At 34.6% G+C, this 17303-nt stretch overlaps 2 protein-coding genes and 1 pseudogene across 2 annotated transcripts; 2 read left to right on the top strand and 1 right to left on the bottom strand.

Moving 5' to 3' along the window:
- The first annotated feature begins 10156 nt into the window (after positions 1-10156).
- On the top strand, positions 10157-11941 carry PNSL2 (PsbQ-like 2). The gene is made up of 2 exons (XM_086671321.1): positions 10157-10747; positions 11639-11941. The coding sequence occupies exons 1-2, from the start codon at positions 10274-10276 to the stop codon at positions 11735-11737; spliced, it is 573 nt and encodes a 190-aa protein (XP_086527447.1). The 5' UTR covers positions 10157-10273; the 3' UTR covers positions 11738-11941.
- A 602-nt stretch (positions 11942-12543) lies between these two features.
- On the top strand, positions 12544-14496 carry PNSB4 (NDH dependent flow 6). The gene is made up of 6 exons (XM_086670300.1): positions 12544-12978; positions 13079-13129; positions 13250-13406; positions 13534-13589; positions 13705-13776; positions 14196-14496. Exons 1-6 carry the CDS (start codon positions 12877-12879, stop codon positions 14325-14327), a joined length of 570 nt encoding a protein of 189 aa, XP_086526426.1. The 5' UTR covers positions 12544-12876; the 3' UTR covers positions 14328-14496.
- Positions 14497-16335: 1839 nt separating this feature from the next.
- LOC147547870 (abscisic acid receptor PYL4 pseudogene) lies at positions 16336-16902 on the bottom strand (annotated as a pseudogene).
- Between the last annotated feature and the right edge of the window lie 401 nt (positions 16903-17303).

Genomic DNA, 17303 nt, shown 5'->3' with positions numbered 1-17303 from the left:
GGTGACAGCGGCCGAAGTTGTGGGATTGAGTAGAGGTGAAGTGAGGTGATGATGAAGATTAGGAGGCAATAGACAACTTTGTAAATTTTAGGACCAAAAAAATAAATATATCCTTAAGATTTTATTCCCAAGAGATTTTTCTTTATTCCCCAAAGTCGCGATCAACACTAAAAATTTTGAACTTTTATGCCACAAATACTAATTTCTTAAATTTAGATCCCCTAACAATAGTTTTGTAATTATTTTTCATAAATATTTAAAATAAAAATGAAAATTTATTTACAAAAATAAATTATATTTACTTAAACTGGCGAATGAACCCCTCTTTGAATCAAATCAGTGGAAAAAGTTTCAAGTAAAAAATCTCATAAATAGTTTCGCTTGAAGCTTTAAAACCTAAAGGGTTCTCAAACCCTTGATCGTGGGTTCTGAAGTTTTTGTTAGTCAAAATTTGTGATGTCTTAAATAATAATTTCTCTAAACTTTTGACACCCCATACACAAATTTCTTAACTTCAGATGCCCCTAACACTAGTCTTGGAATTTTGTTTAAAGATCAAAATAAGATAATTTAGGACGGGGTTTTGGATAATCACGTATTTGTTGGGAAAATCTTGGATGCCTACCACTATTTTCACTCTATCCGCTCATTAATCTTGCAAAGAGAATGGTTCTCTTTTGTTGAAATCCCCGTCGTCTAAGATGTAGGGGAGAGATTTCGGGGGAACCCCTTCTCAAGAGTTTCAGACCCTCATGGTTTTAGAGTTTCGAGCGAAATGATTTTTCTTCGCCTAAGATGGAAGGGGTTTCGACGAAGGGAAATATCTTCTTCATTGGAACTGTGAGAGGAAAGATAGATAATGACCGGGAGAGAGTGAGCGATAGTTGTGGAGGGTTTGTGAGGTAATCCCCCTCGAGAGTTTTAGACCACGATCAAGGGTATTAGAACACTCTGTGGTTTTAGAGCTTCAAGCGATACCATTTATGATATTTTTCGCTTGAATCCTTTTCCACTCGCTTGATACGAAAAGGATTCCTTCGCCGATTTATGTAAATGTATTTTAATTTTGTAACTAGATTTGTCATCTTTGTTTTGACTTATAATAAAAAAAATTGCAAAATTATTGTTAGGGGATATAAATTTAAGAAATTAGTATTTGGGGCATAAAAGTTCAAAAAAAAAATAGTGTTTCGGTCATCTAACGTTTTTTTACTAGAGTTAATTAAAGTTATAGTTAGTTAGACGTTTATTTTGGATAGTGAAGTTATCAGAGTTACTTTCATGTCCCAAACTTAAAAAAGAACATCTTAATTTATGGCCCGAAATCATCACCCTATACATATTTTTGCCTCTTTCACAAAATAACTTGAATAAGTATGTTTAATTGAGCTTTAGGTGATATGTTTTGTAACATTTTAAACTTTGACGGTTATCATGCTTATCACATCTTATCAATGTAACAATGCTATTGTAATGACTATCTTAGTGAATTTCAAAAAAGAAAATCATGCTATAGTTGTGTATTATTTACAATATATCAATATTCATATTGAATGTAATGACTCTTGGAATCCAGGTAAAAAGTAAAAAGTATATCAAGCAAAGCATTAGAAATGTAAACAATTATAAGTGATTGAATTATATTTATTTATGATTAAAAGGCGGAAACAAAAATTTAGAGAGATTAAATGTCCAAGTACCTGAGCATGACACACATCGTCAACTAGTGAACTACAATTTCATTTAAAATCATATAATATAAAAATATAGAAATTAATTAAAAATTAGACAAATTATGATGATAATCGATAGAAAAAATAAAATACTTAGATCAAACAACCACAGATAAATTGACAAAAAAAAAATATTTTAACAAAGGGAATAAAAAAAAAAAAATTTAGACTTATAGCCCAAAAAACGGGTCCTAATAGTAGATATAATCCTATCTAATCCTATATAGGGTTTTAAAACCAAAAAATAATATAAATGGATATCTAGTCCATTTGGTCTCACCTAGAGAGAAAACACAAATCTCTAGAATAAATATTATTTTATAATCCCTAATCTAACCTTTCCATATTTTATAACTGATTTACCTTCGAAATCTATGCATATCTTTTTCCATATTTATCTCCCATATTTCTATCCAATCATGTTTCTATTCAAAGTAAGGATATCTTCATTATTTTCAGTAACGGAAACTCTTTATTTGATCTCTCTAAAATCGATTCAGTTGACAAACCTCCATTAAACCCAAAAAATCTTCTTCTACATTATATTGTTGTCCAAATTCATCATTTATCAGGTTTAATACTTTCGAAATCTTTATAAACACCATTGTTAATATCTAATATTTCTTCTTATAACTAAAACCCTAATTATTTCGCTCTATTATAAAACGTATCAGATTTATGATACATATCTATAAGATCTGTTTACTAATTCATTAACTTCGAATGTATGACGTTTATTTTCTCTCTCTAAAATTTTCATAACTGTTTAAGATCTTTATGTTTATTCCTTATTCTATGATTCATAACTAAAACCCTAAAATTTTCATAACTGTTTAAGATCTTTATGTTTATTCCTTATTCAATGATTCCTTCAAAGTTAGTATGTTATGTTTGCATCCAGTGATAATATCATATTTCTTTAGATCTATGTTTAATCTTCTGTTGTTTCTGATATTTCGTGAGATCAGATTATCAATCATCAATCGAATGTTTGATGTTTATTTTCTTCCTCTCTCTTAAAATTTCATTTATGTTTTTGATCTTGATGTTTAATCCTTCAACTCGAGTTTGACATTATTGCAATCAATCATCATAGCAGATATCTTTAGATTTGTAGTTTAAGCTTAATGATATTCTTATTTTTTTCTTCAGATCTGGTTTTCAATCCGTACGGATTTATGAAACATTTGTTCTTTCGTACGGTTACTCATAACAGAATTTACAGTACATGTACTTTATCGTAAATTACCACAATTTATAGTAAATTATGGGTAATTTATAGAACATTACCCGTGCTTTAACACCAAAACAGTACTCATTTCATTAGTAGAAATACTTCGCTTTACTATCAAATCTCGTGTACCTTGCAATAAAGTATATATAATTTACGTATATCTTCATGTTCTTACCATTATGTATATAATTTACGTATAAGTGCACATAAATTATGTATTATTTATTTACCATTACGTGTACTTTCACCCAAAACAGTAGTCTTGATAAGTTTACCAAACTACTCAAAACCTTCAAATGTTGTCAAAATTTGACAAACATTATACATAATTTACGAAACTGTACATGTAGTTTATAATACAATATATGATTTTTTTTTCTTTAATGTATGTGTATTTATGTGTGTAAATTTGATATACCAGATGAAATTTTAAAGAGAATCATCAAATCAAAGTGAGTCAACGAAACTAAGAGAGAGTACATGGATGAGCACCATTTTTGAACCAAAGAAGATTTTGTACTTTTTTTTTGTAATAGAATGTAAAGGATGTGTAATGTAAAAGAAATTATGTGTAATGTAAAAGAAATTATGTGTAATTTATTGAAAAAGACCCACATACATTTGATAAGTTATGTTGTATACTTGACAAATGATGGTTTCCTCGTCATAAATAATACATAATTTACCTATTTGTTACATAATTTGTATTTTATGTGTATTTATGTATGAGTAAAAACGAAAACATATGTTGCTTTAATGTTCCCAGAAAAATATATTATTTCCAAATCTGAAAGTTAAGTGAGAGAAAGTGATATATATCTTTTGTATATTAACCCCCAAATCACGTTAAATTGATCTTAGAAAATATACTATTTTCAAATCTGAAAGTTAAGTGAGAGAAAATTGATTTGAATCGGAAAAAATTTACATAGTAAGAGAGAGAAAATTGATTTGGTTTCCAAATCTGTAAAGAGAGAGAAAATTGATTTGGTTACGATTTTTGTTTTGAATTGATTTGGAAATAGATTAGCTTTCCAAAACGGTTAGAAGATAGAGAAAAATCAATTTCGGATTTATACGTTAGCTGCTTTAAATCCCCTAAATCAAGCCCACATTAGAAACATTCCAAATTCACCCTGGAAAATTAAAAATCCCGTGATTTTTGTAGGAGGAACATGGACGTTAGTTGTCTCATAAAAAATGGGTTATTATGTCCATAATGTAAAAGGACTAAATATCCATGTTTTGGAAAGATTGGATCATAAACCTTTTTTGAATATTATTTTGGTCTATATATCCACGAACCCTAAAAAATAACAGTGATCCTTAACTTTACAATTTTTTGTATGTGAAAACCAACCTTAAATGAAAATGAAACAGGGGAAAAGTCATCAAACATCAGTGTTGAGCAAGGTAGCTCCAGATCGCCTAAGACTTGTTTCTTGATTTAAACCTTGTGCAGTTGTAAGGTCTCCGAGTTCGGTTGCTTCTGTTATTTTTTTCTTTTGTATAATGTTAAACATATATTGCCGCTTGCATGATCTTCCAATAACATTAATTATTTGTCCGACTAAATAGAAAAGTAAGTTCATACTCACATGATTATCCGCTAGTGATACCAATCATAGCTGCAGTTGATGAGCAAAACAGTGGACATAATAAGCACATGGATTTTGCTCAAAGATAAGAGGTTTTAGACCATTATACTCTCCTTGCATCTTTTTTAATACTATTCTAACCACTCTTGATGATCATTAAACCAAGACGAAATGAAACTCCTTTCATTATTGTCTGTAGGAAAATTATGGTCCTTTGGTTGAAATGGACCACGTTATAAATAGTGTCTACGAATTTCATCTCTATGTTTGGATTCATAACTTGAAATTGGTAGTCTAAGCCCCAGATCAATTGATAAAGATGATAAATTAAATTCGAGAAGACTTACCGATATCGGAGTCGGTTTCAGTGTCGGGATCGGTGTTGGAATGGAAAATAACGTTGGAGTCGAGTCTGGAACTTCCGGTGTTGAATTTGATGAACCCGAAGATAATTATTTTAAATATCTTTCCATTGTTGCTAGTCGAACTTGAGTACTTGATTAGATGAATAAGAAGAAGAAGACAAAAAGAAGAAGTAGTAGTATAGGAGAAGTGATTTTGGTGTTATTTGAGAAGAAGTAGTAGTAGAGGAGAAGTGATTTTGGTGTGATTTGAGACAAACATTCTTATGTGGAGAAGGTGATGTGGAAATTTGAGGCGAGGTGGACAAAGAGAAAAACAAATGAATCAAATTACAGAATTGTCATGAGGGTAGAATTGAGAGGTTTAGAAAAAATTTGGAGGCCAAACAGGAAGTTGGGGGCCAAATCGAACTGCCCGACACTTAGCGGGGCTAAAACGGTGAGTTTGACACAAATGGAGGGTCTAAACGGAATAAACCGTATAATTTAAAATACTGATGTATACAAATGACTTGAATAAGACCCCCGCTTAGTGGTTAAGATATGGGTTACAATTCATCACGATGGTAAGGTCATGGGTTCAAGTCCCTCCTAGGCATTTAATTTTTTTTATATATATCTTCGTTAATTGTATATTAAACAGTGCGTGTATAAAGATGACAAAAACTAGAGCACAACTCGTTGGCACTGGTAGTGTGTCCTTTTATGTCTCCCTCCCTCTCTTCCTCTCACTATTCCGGCAAAGAGAAACATTCTTTCGTCAGAACCCTTTTCGTATGGGATCGCTAAAAGGGAAAGGCTAAATCTCTCGGGATGGGTTTCTAGTTAAATCTTTCTCGAGAATGTCAGATCCTATCTCGAGGGTTTTGAAACTCTAGATCGAGGGTTTTTTGGCTGGTCAGCCACGAGACTGATCCATGAACATTTCGTGGTTGGTCGACCACGCAATTCTTGAGGGAGATTTTAAGATTTTGCCTAAGAAGAAGAGAATTTTGTTGCAAAGGTTCATCGGCGAAGAAGATAATTTTGTTATAAAGGATCGTCGACGATGGTAGTTTGCTAGGATGCACGGAATCTCCAACTTAGGGGTGGAAATCGGACAGGTATGGGCGCCCACAAGTAATTCTGCCTCGGGCTGGTCGGGCATATTCTCTAAGTGGCTATTAGGGCACTCGACTAATCTTAAAGTTTTCCTTACTTAAAGCCCGCCCATGGCCATCTAGTTACTAGGGTGAGACGGGCATCGGGTAAACTACTCGAGCACTTCTATTGTTAACCTTAGCCAAGGAGTCCCTTTTATGAACTCCAGAGACTTTTTTCAATTCAAAGGGGTCGACGTGGGATTATTGGTACGGAGACTTGGATCTTGTCACCAAATCTTTTTATAAACTTAATATAGCCTCCTTTTGTCCAAATCAAATGATATGGAACTAACCAAATTATGGAGAGACTTCCAACTCTCTTTTTTCAAAGGAGACTTCCAACCCTCTCAAGACTTTTAGTCTCACATTAATTGAGAAATTTTTAAGGAAAACGTCGGGATAGGGTTATAAGTAGTCAAACTAATCAATAGAAAAGTCAAACTCTTACTTGAAAGTCTCATGTGCACCTGTTCGTGAATAGGGATTAAACCTCTGAAGACCATAAGGATACTGAACATATAAAGTAATTTAAATCTTTTAAGTAGTTGCAGCAGGCACTCGCCGGGTGCTAGCATGCAGGCTCGGGTGTGGGCGGGAGCAGGGGTAAACTTTTTCAGCCAAACCCGTCCACTACACTCCTTCGGGTCGGGCAGGTTACACCCAGGGGCGTGGCTGAGATTTTGAGGGCCCTGTGCCAGATTTCAAAGATGACCCTTTTGCTATAAATGAAAACTAAGAAAATTTCATTAAATAATCGTAAAACGTGATATTAACTTGATAATCTGTTCAAACTCAATATATATTGAATCAAAAAACAAAAATTAACATAAAACAAACAAAAAAACACTACAAATTTTGTCTTTTATGTGACTTTATGACTCAAGTTTCACCTGAAATTTTTTCTCCTTGCGTTTTCTGAAGTAAAATCATCAACTAAATCTACGTAATTTATAAATTATGACTCGTTTGCAAATAAAACATAATATATGTTGAAATTGAGATAATTTTAGATAAGTAAATGATAAATTACAAAAATTTAGGAAAAAGAAAATAAATTCAAAACATTACCGGAAGGTTGCAAATATCAGAGATGGTGTCTTCTTCAAATTTATAGTACATATTGAACTTTGCAAATTTATAATTGGTATACATTGTAATAAGTAGTAGTATAATAGAAGAAAAAAAAAGTAATTAACAAAGAAAAAGTGAAAGATAGAAGAAGTCTGAGATTTCATGATTGAAATTAAAAGAAATTATTTCTAGAGACGAACTTGGAGTGAAGAGAGAGATTTAGAGAGAGAGAGAAAACTAAAAAGTCTACTTAAAAGGCATGTAATTCCCAAAGTTTTGATATTTTCAAATGTCACTTCAAATCTCCTACAACACTACAACACTTAAAAGTACAGCTACATACTTGAAAAGTTGAATTTATTAAAGCCTCTTTTTCTCTTTTTACCCAATGGTATGAAGCTGGCTGAGTTAGGCACTCCTTTGTTTGACCTCCGGTTAATATAATGGGCCCTGGGTAAAGGTGGGCCCTGTGCCACCGCACCGGTGGCACCCCTTTACCCACGGCTCGGGTTACACCCTAGACGAGCCTCAGACGCCCATGGCCAGCGACGTGTTCGGGTGCCCGTGGACGGGTTTGGGCCCACGGGCTGAATTTCCAGCCTTACCCAACCTTTATTTTTGTCTGTTTAAATGTTGTGGGTAGAAGTAGTGTGGATTGTAAGAGTCTGAATATAGTTTTTTTTATTGTTGAAGAGTCTGAATTTAGTTGAGTACCACTTTTTATGTTTGCTAAGTACAAATCTCCTACTTTTAACGTTAGCCGCGGCATTCGTCAAGGCGACCCTCTCTCTCCCTTCCTCTTCGTCATTGCCATGGAAGGTCTCAGTCGTTTGCTTGAAAGTTCCACACACCCTTACCCGTTCGAAGGCTTTCCTATTCCTAATTCCAATATTAGCATCAAACATCTCCTTTTTGCGGATGACTGTATTATCTTCGGTCGCAATACTCTGGATAATGTCCATAATCTTAAACAAATCCTTACTGACTTCAGCAATGCCTCAGGTCAGATGATCAACTATGCTAAGTCTACCATTTTCTTCTCTAAAAACTCCCATCCGAAGTTTAAACGGATGCTCATTCGCAGTTTGAAAGCCCACTTAATCCTCCTCTCTCGACAAATACGTTGGTACCCACCTCTTCATTAATAAAAATTAAAATTAAGTGTTCTCCCCTCTTCTCAACCAAATCCAGAGTAAGTTGTCCAAGTGGCATACTAATCTCCTCTACCAAGCTGGTCGCTCTGTAGTCCTTTCCTCCATTGTAGCGGTCGTTTCCCGATACCGAATGCAATGTTTTGCTATTTCCAAAGGCATAAGCAATCGCATCGAGACCATTCAACTGTCTTTCTGGTGGGGAAAAAATCAAATCCATCCACACCATTCCGCCATCTACAAACCTCGTCGGTTGGGCGGTCTAGGCTTTCGTTCCCCGCATCTGGACAACCAAGCTTTTCTTAGTAAACTGGTTTGGCGCATGATTCACAAACCCCATGAACTCTATACTCGCATATTCAAAGCAAAATACGTTCCTAAAACCCAAAAATCTAATCCTCCAAAGAACAATCATTCCTGGTCGTGGAAGTCCATCTACAAGCACTACGATCAAGTGGCTAGTCTTATTATTTGGGATATCAACAAAGGTATAATAATATTAATATTTGGACTGATAATTGGATCCCCAACCACCCCCCTCTAATTATAAATATCAGAGACATTATTATCACCTGGGTTAGTCAACTAATTTCTAATAATACTTGGAATATGAGCATCCTTAATAATTGTTTTACTACTGATATTATCACAGCTATTACGAGTATCAATTTACAGGTTGATACGGAGGATACAACCAAATGGTCGCTCAGCAAATCAGGTAACTATACCATCAAATCTATGTACAACTTTCTTTTAACTAACAGGTTAGAGAATCACAATGAGACCATTGATTGGAAACATATTTGGAATTTAAACACTATACCACGTATCAAACTCTTCTTATAAAAATGTTGTACCAACAATCTACCAGTCAAGGACAAAATCGGTAAATTTATTGGGAACGTTTTTACCTGTATTAATTGTGCAACTACTGAGACTATTGAGCATGCTCTTTTGCACTGTCACTATGCGAAAGCAATTTGGTTTTACTTCCAGGTCAGAACGGAAAATAACTCTTCAGTTAAACAATGGATCCTTCTCTGGAAAGATCAAGATGAGGAACTGACGAACTTATATGCCAAAATTTTATGGTTTATCTAGAAAGCTAAGTGTGAAGCTTGCTTCTCCTCCAACAAACAATCACCCATGCAAACGATTCAGTTAACCAAAGCCTCGTCGACAGAACCCCTTAAACTGCCCAATAAAAGCAAAGAACTAAAACAACATAAATGGACCTCATTCCTCAAGATCAATACGGACACTTCTTTCACGGAATTATCAGAGCTTGCTGGAATAGGTTGCATCATACATGACTCGGATTTTAATTTTGTTTCAGCGCGCACAGACACAGTTAGAGGTCAAAAGCGGAAGAATGTGAAAGCATTGCCATTAAGGCTGCTCTTTTATGGGCGATAAGCCTTCAGATCAACCACGTCCATATAGAAAGTGACAACATTAACGTTATTTCCTACTTAGAAGACCAAAGTCACTCTACTCAATGGCAGACAAAAAAGCACTTGGCAGAGATTCTGAATCTGAAGGGCAAGTTTACTAACATCTGATTCTCCCACATTCCCAGAGACTGCAACATAAAAGCGAACGCGCTAGCCAAATGGGAGAGGAAGAATCAAAGGCAGAATACGTGGCATTCTCTTTCTTCGTTTATTCATGACGTTATGTAGTGTTGGTGGTTTTTCTGTATTTCCAACAAAAAAAAAAGTAAAAATCTCCAGTACCCATAACAATTTCCGTCACACTTTCATTCCATCACAAACTTTCTCATTTTCAAAACTAGATAAGAAGAGCCACGTGTCAAGAAAATAGACCTCTGTTAAATTTATCGGGCACCCCGGTCAGCTACCTCAAATCTGCCCGAAGAACTCCCAAACCACCAACAAAAAAATACAGATAAAATAACAGTTCATATCCTTAACCAGAAAAGAAAACCACCATTATTCAAAAAAGAAACTTCTCTAAACAGAATGGCTAGTTTAGCCAAATCAATTGTTCTCTGTTACACCCAAAATTCCCACCGGAAAAAACCAACCCAAACTGTTAAATCAGTCAAAGAAGAAAACCGATATTCAAATAGGCGAAAAATCGTAACAACAATCTTAACAACTTCAATAATGGCAGTTGGTACTGGACTACAAAATTCAACAGAACCAGTTGCTTTAGCAGAAGCATGGGGAACTAGGTCATTTATCTTGGAACGTTTTTTTCAACCGGGGCTTTCACCCGAAGATGCAGTTGCAAGAATAAAACAGACAGCTGAAGGTCTTCATAGTATGAGAGAAATGTTAGATACAATGTCATGGAGGTATGTCATTTTCTATATTCGATTAAAATCGGCTTATCTTTCTCAAGACTTGAAGAATGCTTTAAATACGTTGCCTGAGAATCGTCGGAAATCTTATGTTGATAAAGCTAATGAATTGGTTGACAATATGGCTGAGGTATGTTTCTTAATTATTGATTAATCTACTGTTTAATTTGAAGGTTAATTTATTTTTTGTTAGCGATAATTGAGTCGAAGAAATTAAGAAAACATGAAAAGTAATAAATATATTTGAATATTAGGATTTTTTCTTAATTTATTGATCAATTGTTGATTAACTCATATATTTTTCTTATTATTGATAAACAAAATTTCTCTTATTTTCATATTTAATTTTTCTTTTTCATTTTCCACAATAACTCTTATATCGACCCATTTTAACTTGTAATGAAAAATATAGGAGTTAATCATGTAATGTTTTTGTTAGGATTATTTTGTCAACAATTGGTTGCCCAAGTGGTCCAATGTGTCGACATAAAATCCAAAATCCTAGACGTCCCATATTCCATGCCCAGAAGAGGTGGTTTCAATCTTGGATTATTAAGGTATAAAAAATGTTGTTGGGCTTTAGGTATAGTTTAGTTGGACTATAAGCTCGTTCTTTGTAAGAGTTTGAATTCGACAGTTTCTTGTTAATCACATACTTAATGTATCAATGTCAATGTAATCACTATCGTAGATCGTAGTCAATTTCTTAAAAAAAAAAAAAAGTTCTTATAATCTTGTTTAGAACAAACTCAATAGTAAACCAGTAAAGTTAATACGAAATGAAAATATATTGTAGTTTTATTGACATGACTTATTATTATTTACAACCAAAGAAAAGGGTAAGTTTAATCATTTGTAACATGTCATGACATTGAATGATGATATAAACTCACAAATTGTTGTTAAAATAGTGTGACAATATACATATAAATTTAATAGTTCCTTCTTAATTTGTTTATTATCTGTTTCCCTTGATCCATAAATTTTTGGTAATTCTTATGTGATATTTTACTTGTACCAGTTTGACTCTTATGTTCGGACACCGAAAGTATACGAGTCCTACATTTACTACGAGAAGACGTTGAAATCACTGGACGATCTCGTTGCACTTCTTGCCTAAGGAGATCGAAGGATTCATTCATCCCCATTGATTTTGTGTTTGCAGAATTCTTCTCATGCCAAAAAGTAGGAATGTTTTTTTGTTTATGTATATATTGACAGGAGAAGGATGATCCAGTCATTGAAAGTTGTTAAACCATGTAATATTTTTCCTTAAATTTCAGAGGTTGATTTCATATATATATAAGATTTTAATGCACTAAAATGGTGTTTGTTTGGGTTTTTTTTCTCAAATTAAAATCAGAAACCGAAGGTCTGGAGCTATTTTCTACGCAACTCCTCTGATTGACTCGTTTTGAGTGATTGGTTCGGGTTGACTTTGATTGCACTTGAGTCGAACAATAAATAAGTTTTAATTATGAGGCCATTGTGGCATTGTCTCGAACAACCTGAAGTAATTATTGTGTTGTGGATCAAAATAATTGAGACTCAAACTCAGACAAATCAACTTTGGTTAATCAAATTCTGCCCAACCAATGTCCCGATTGAATCTATATGGCCCAGTAGAATTTAGAAAGAAATTTGTTTGTGTTTCTCTTTCTAAATCGTGTCCGACCACATTTTCGAGTCAAGACTCAGCCACGATAATGGCCAAGTAAACAAATAGCTTTTGTGTCGTACTTTTTTCTAAAGTTATCTTTGATATCGTTCATTTTAACTTAAATCTTCAGACTAAAATTCTATAAGGCACCACACCTCGCTCGAGCCAACATTTGTGGAGGTGAAAATGGAAAGGGAGCGCATTTAGTAAAAGCACTTGCGAAATTAATCTTTAGGTTTCGGCCTTGCATTGCTTAGCCCACCTATATACTGTACAAATTATGTCTGGTTCGATTGACTATACTAGCTAAGAATCGATCGAGCAAGTACATGAATTTCAAACACAAGTCTAATCGTGTGGCAAACGAAAACGAGTAGCATTTTTCCTTTAATTTTGCTCAAGGAAACGAAAGCACCTTAATAAAATCGCAGAAATATGTAATTTTGGTCATACCCATTCTGAAACCCAAGTTTAATTGTGTACACATCTATCTCTAGAAGGCATAGAGACCACATTCACAATTGGTCTGCTTATCCTCTTCACTTCATCTACAAACACAAAAACATCAGCCAAATTAATATTCTCCTCAACTCCTAGAAATGGCTGAAGCTATCCTTGGATTCACCATGACCAATTCACATATTCATAACTCTTCTCTCCAAACAACCACCAAATTGAAGATATACCCATTTTCGAAATCGGTAAATTTTGGGTTTCTCTCTTGATTGTCTCTGTTTTCTTTTCGAATTCGGTTATAATTTCGATTGACAATATTGAATCTCACTTTATTGGTTTATGCAGTATAGGATTTGTTCAAGCTCTAGTAAGTTGAGTACTAATGGCTTTGGTCAAGTGAGTTCATTTGATCAATTCAAGTTGAATTTATGAGAAGTCATATTCATGTTTTTGTAATTGATTTAGAACTGAATGAGTATTGAAGTTATGGGTTTTGGGTATGAGTTAATGTTGTAGAGAGAAGAAAGAAGCAAAAGAGGATCTTTATGCAAGGTGAAAGCTTTCCCTGATTGGCCTCTCATGGCTGTTCTGGTTGAACACATGGAAGGCCAAAGAGACATGATAACCCACAAATCAGTTTGGCATTTAAATGATGAAGCCATGAAGAATGTTTGTATGTGCTCTCTCTCTCTCTCTCTCTCTCTCTCTCTCTCTCTCTCTCTCTCTCTCTCTCTCTCTCTCTCTCTCTCTCTCTCTCTCTCTTATCCTTACACTTAACTTGTATTGGATTTGTGGTGCAGATACCATGTACATTATGTTCACTTGTTGGGGTTGCTGTTTTTTTGGATCCATGAAAGTAATTAGCTATTCATCTACCCATTATTTGCTTTTTTAATTTGCAAAATTTTGTACTAATTAGCTCTTCATCTTCTCATTATTGATAAGTGGTTTTGAGTTTGGGTTTGTATTAGGATCCATATTATGATGGAGAAGACTATAGAAAAGAAGGTGGAGATGGCACAGGACATTGGGTCTACGAGAAGGTACGAACCGAATAACTTTACCACATCACTCAAAACTCCTCGGTATCTTGCATTTGTTAGAGCTCATTGGACCCAACTTTCCACGAAAACTGGCTAGGGAGAATTTTTTTTTCGAAGACTTATCTACTACACAACATAGTGCTCAGGCGATGTGAGATAAGATTATACCTCTCATCAATGCTAGGCCTAAAGTCACTCAGCACCCCCCATCCGTAGAGTTACAGTTAGGTAGTCATGAGCCATCCCTAGAAAACTAGCTCTAATGCGGTATTATAGCTCATTGAGCATAACTCTTCTAGAAAACCGGCTTGCAAAACAAATAACTAGCTAATACTTGTATACTTCAACAAATTTTAGTGCCCCGACAATGTGGGATGGTGGTAATAGTATTAACACTAGAAGCCATTAATGATGTGCAGCAAGAAGACATCGAGGAGTCAGCAAGAGCAGCACTGTGGAGAGAAGAGCTGATAGAGGAGATTGAGCAGAAGGTTGGTGGCCTTAGAGAATTGGAAGAAGCTGCCAAGAAGGAAGAAGAACTTGTCAAGTAGTAGTACTATTACTATTTAATACTTACCCATCTCTCTCTAATATCTGCAAATATAGCTAATGTTGGAAATAACATATTCATCGTATATGTGCCTTTTGTATATTATATAATTTATACTTTCTAGCCCTTGTAGTGGCCAGTGGGTAATCTTCTGAGAAGACTTTTCTTTACTAAATTGCGTTAATAATTCAAAAGAAACAAAGGCATTACATCATTACAGTTTAATGAAGGAAAAGAGCTACCCAACAACCCTTGGTTGCAGTGATAAGAAGTTTAGTCTTCCACTTTAGAGGTCAAGAGTTTCGCGCCTGCTGACAAATTAAAAAAAAGAGGATTAGAGCTCCAATTAAAAGTGTGATTGTTCATCCTGGAGTACACATATATTTCAAACTATCCAAAGAAGTAGGTAAGGGGAGGATTTTGTTATCAAAAACTTGGTTGTCTAACTAGAGTTGCTATATATTTTTACTATTTTTTTTGAATTGTTCAGCATGTGCCTCGAACCCTTAACCTCTAAGGTGGAAGATTATGCTTCTTACCACTCCAACCAAGAGTTGTTGGCAGTTGCTATAATTTTTGTTCCGTTGATTAATGATGTGTCTGGAATTTATTTCATGAAGTACCAACTTCAATCCACTCCATCTTTTTCCCATCGAACACTGAACACCTTGGAGAGAGTTGTTCATCGACTCCTGTGATAATAGCTCTGTAAGAGGCTCTTACAATGCATTTTTCTCACGGAGAGATTTATAAGGTCTATTTGGGAAATTTTTATGAACATAGAGTAGATGACTCACTAGACAATGAGCTAAGTACTTGATCTAATTTGTAGACAAAGATCTTGAATATCCCTCCATAGTTCATATGCTAAGGAAAATGACACTATGCTCGGCTGAATCCTGACTGACTGGCGTGTCTGGCATAGATTTGGAGAGTGAAAATTTAAAAAAATTCGGACTGAATCGCCGTCGACTGACGTGTCTGGCATAAATCTAGAGAAAACTTTAAAATTTTCTCTCTCTAGATCTATGTCCGACACTTTAGCCTGCCGAAATCGAGCCGGGAGATATGCTCGGCATAGCATCACGGCTATATATGCTAAGGGAGATTTTATAGGGCCCCCTCATTTTTGTTAAAAGGCCCTCCTCAATGATAATTTACCAAGTAAAATGGTTCATGGGGAGGCCTTTTAACAAAATTGGGGAGGCCTTATAAAACTTCCCATATGCTAATGGTAGGGAACCAGGAAGCAAGAACTAACAAAAACCAAGGACAATAAGGTATTTTCATCATATTAAAAGTCAAAAGCATCCCTTCTAGACATGATTGAGATATTTTATTGAGTAATTTCCTTTTTGGCCCCTATTTTATGATCAACTTCAATTTTAACTCCATATTTCTTGAAAATTCAAAATTAACCCCATTTTTCAGAAACTGTCAGTTAACTTTGACTTCAATTTTTTTGTTTCCTTAATTACCCTTTTCTTTTTCCTTCTCTCTCTAACTTTTCTTTCCTTTTGTAAATCTTGAACAGTTAGATTTAGTCCAAAATCTAACTATTTAGATTTTGAGACTTTAGATTTAGTCTTAAATCTAAATCTTTGGTTAATCAAATGTTACAACCTTATGAAATAAAGCGGTATTCAGGAATTCAATTCTGACGCGGGAAATCGGGGAACCCTCTCTCTCTCTCTCGGCATACGCTCTCCTGACATAAAAATAATCAAATAGCAATTGAGCTGGATAAATTGATATAGATAAGCTCTTTGAGGGATTGACACAAATTGGGGATAAATTGTAAATACTCAAGAACGTGAGTCAATTTCGTCACTGAAACTCCAACAAACAGCAAAATGCCAATTCATATAACTTCAAAGCAGATCAACTCAATCAACATGCATTAAACATTAAATCTTATCAAACAAAAATTTAAAATCTCATTTAATAGTCGTTTGATTTTCAGCTAGTCTAGGACTCTAGAGGTTGAGGTAGTGAAATAAATTTCAATTTCAACCATTTTCAGTTGAAGTAGATGACTGGTTACCGCGGGTTAAATTCTCAGCAATATGAGCCAAAGGTCGAAGATTACACCGGAAAATGGTGTCAACATAACCGCAAGTATCATCTTTAGTATTACCAGGCGGAATATCATCAACCTACGATTCAACAACAACAGTTTGTAAACCGTTGGATGATTGATGAAGAGTGGTAACATATCTATTATTATCAAGATTGATTTCCCTACTACACTAAACTAACAACATGAATTTCATCAAGTATTTCAAATCGTTCAGTTCAGTACTTGTAGCAGCCAATAAACCGGATACGACATGAACTTGTCGCAATGTTCTGGCATTTCCATCGTCGAAAAGTATGTAACGACTTTGTTTTTAAGCTTGTTGGTTGTTGAAACGGTGAACGACGGACCATGCGGCGGAGATACGAGTTGCGATTTGTTGAATCACAATAGAGCAACACTGATTTAAAACGATTGAATGAGTGTGGAGGCCCGAGACTTATTCAAGTATGGGTGTAGGGGAAGAAATTAATGGGATATGATGGAGTTGGGTAAGGTTTTGGGTTGTTGGCAGGAAATAGTTGTAGGGTTAGTTGCGTTGATTATATGGAGTAGGATTAAGGATTTTGGTGATGATAGCTTTTTTTTTCCTTCTTCTTTTGATGTGGATTTCTGGTTTTGGGATTGAGGAGATAATTGAGTTGGAGAATTGAGGAAATCTCTTTTCAACTATTGATTTTAGACTAAATCTAACTATGTAAGATTTAGACAGAGAAAGAGAAGTTAGAAAGAGAAGTTAGAAAGAGAAGTTAGAAAGAGAAGTTAGAAATAGAAGAAGAAAGAGAAGAGGACAAAAATAAGGTTAGTTAGGGAAATAAAAAAATTTAAAGTTAAAATTAACCGACGGTTTCAGAAAGAGGGGCCAGTTTTGATTTCACGAAAAACAAGTGGCCAAAATGG

This window comes from Eschscholzia californica, unplaced genomic scaffold (assembly GCF_041429995.1).
Source record: "Eschscholzia californica isolate CP2 unplaced genomic scaffold, dmEscCali1.0.p SCAF_3, whole genome shotgun sequence".
Lineage (NCBI taxonomy): Eukaryota > Viridiplantae > Streptophyta > Magnoliopsida > Ranunculales > Papaveraceae > Eschscholzia > Eschscholzia californica.
This window is presented reverse-complemented; position numbering and strand designations above follow the sequence as displayed.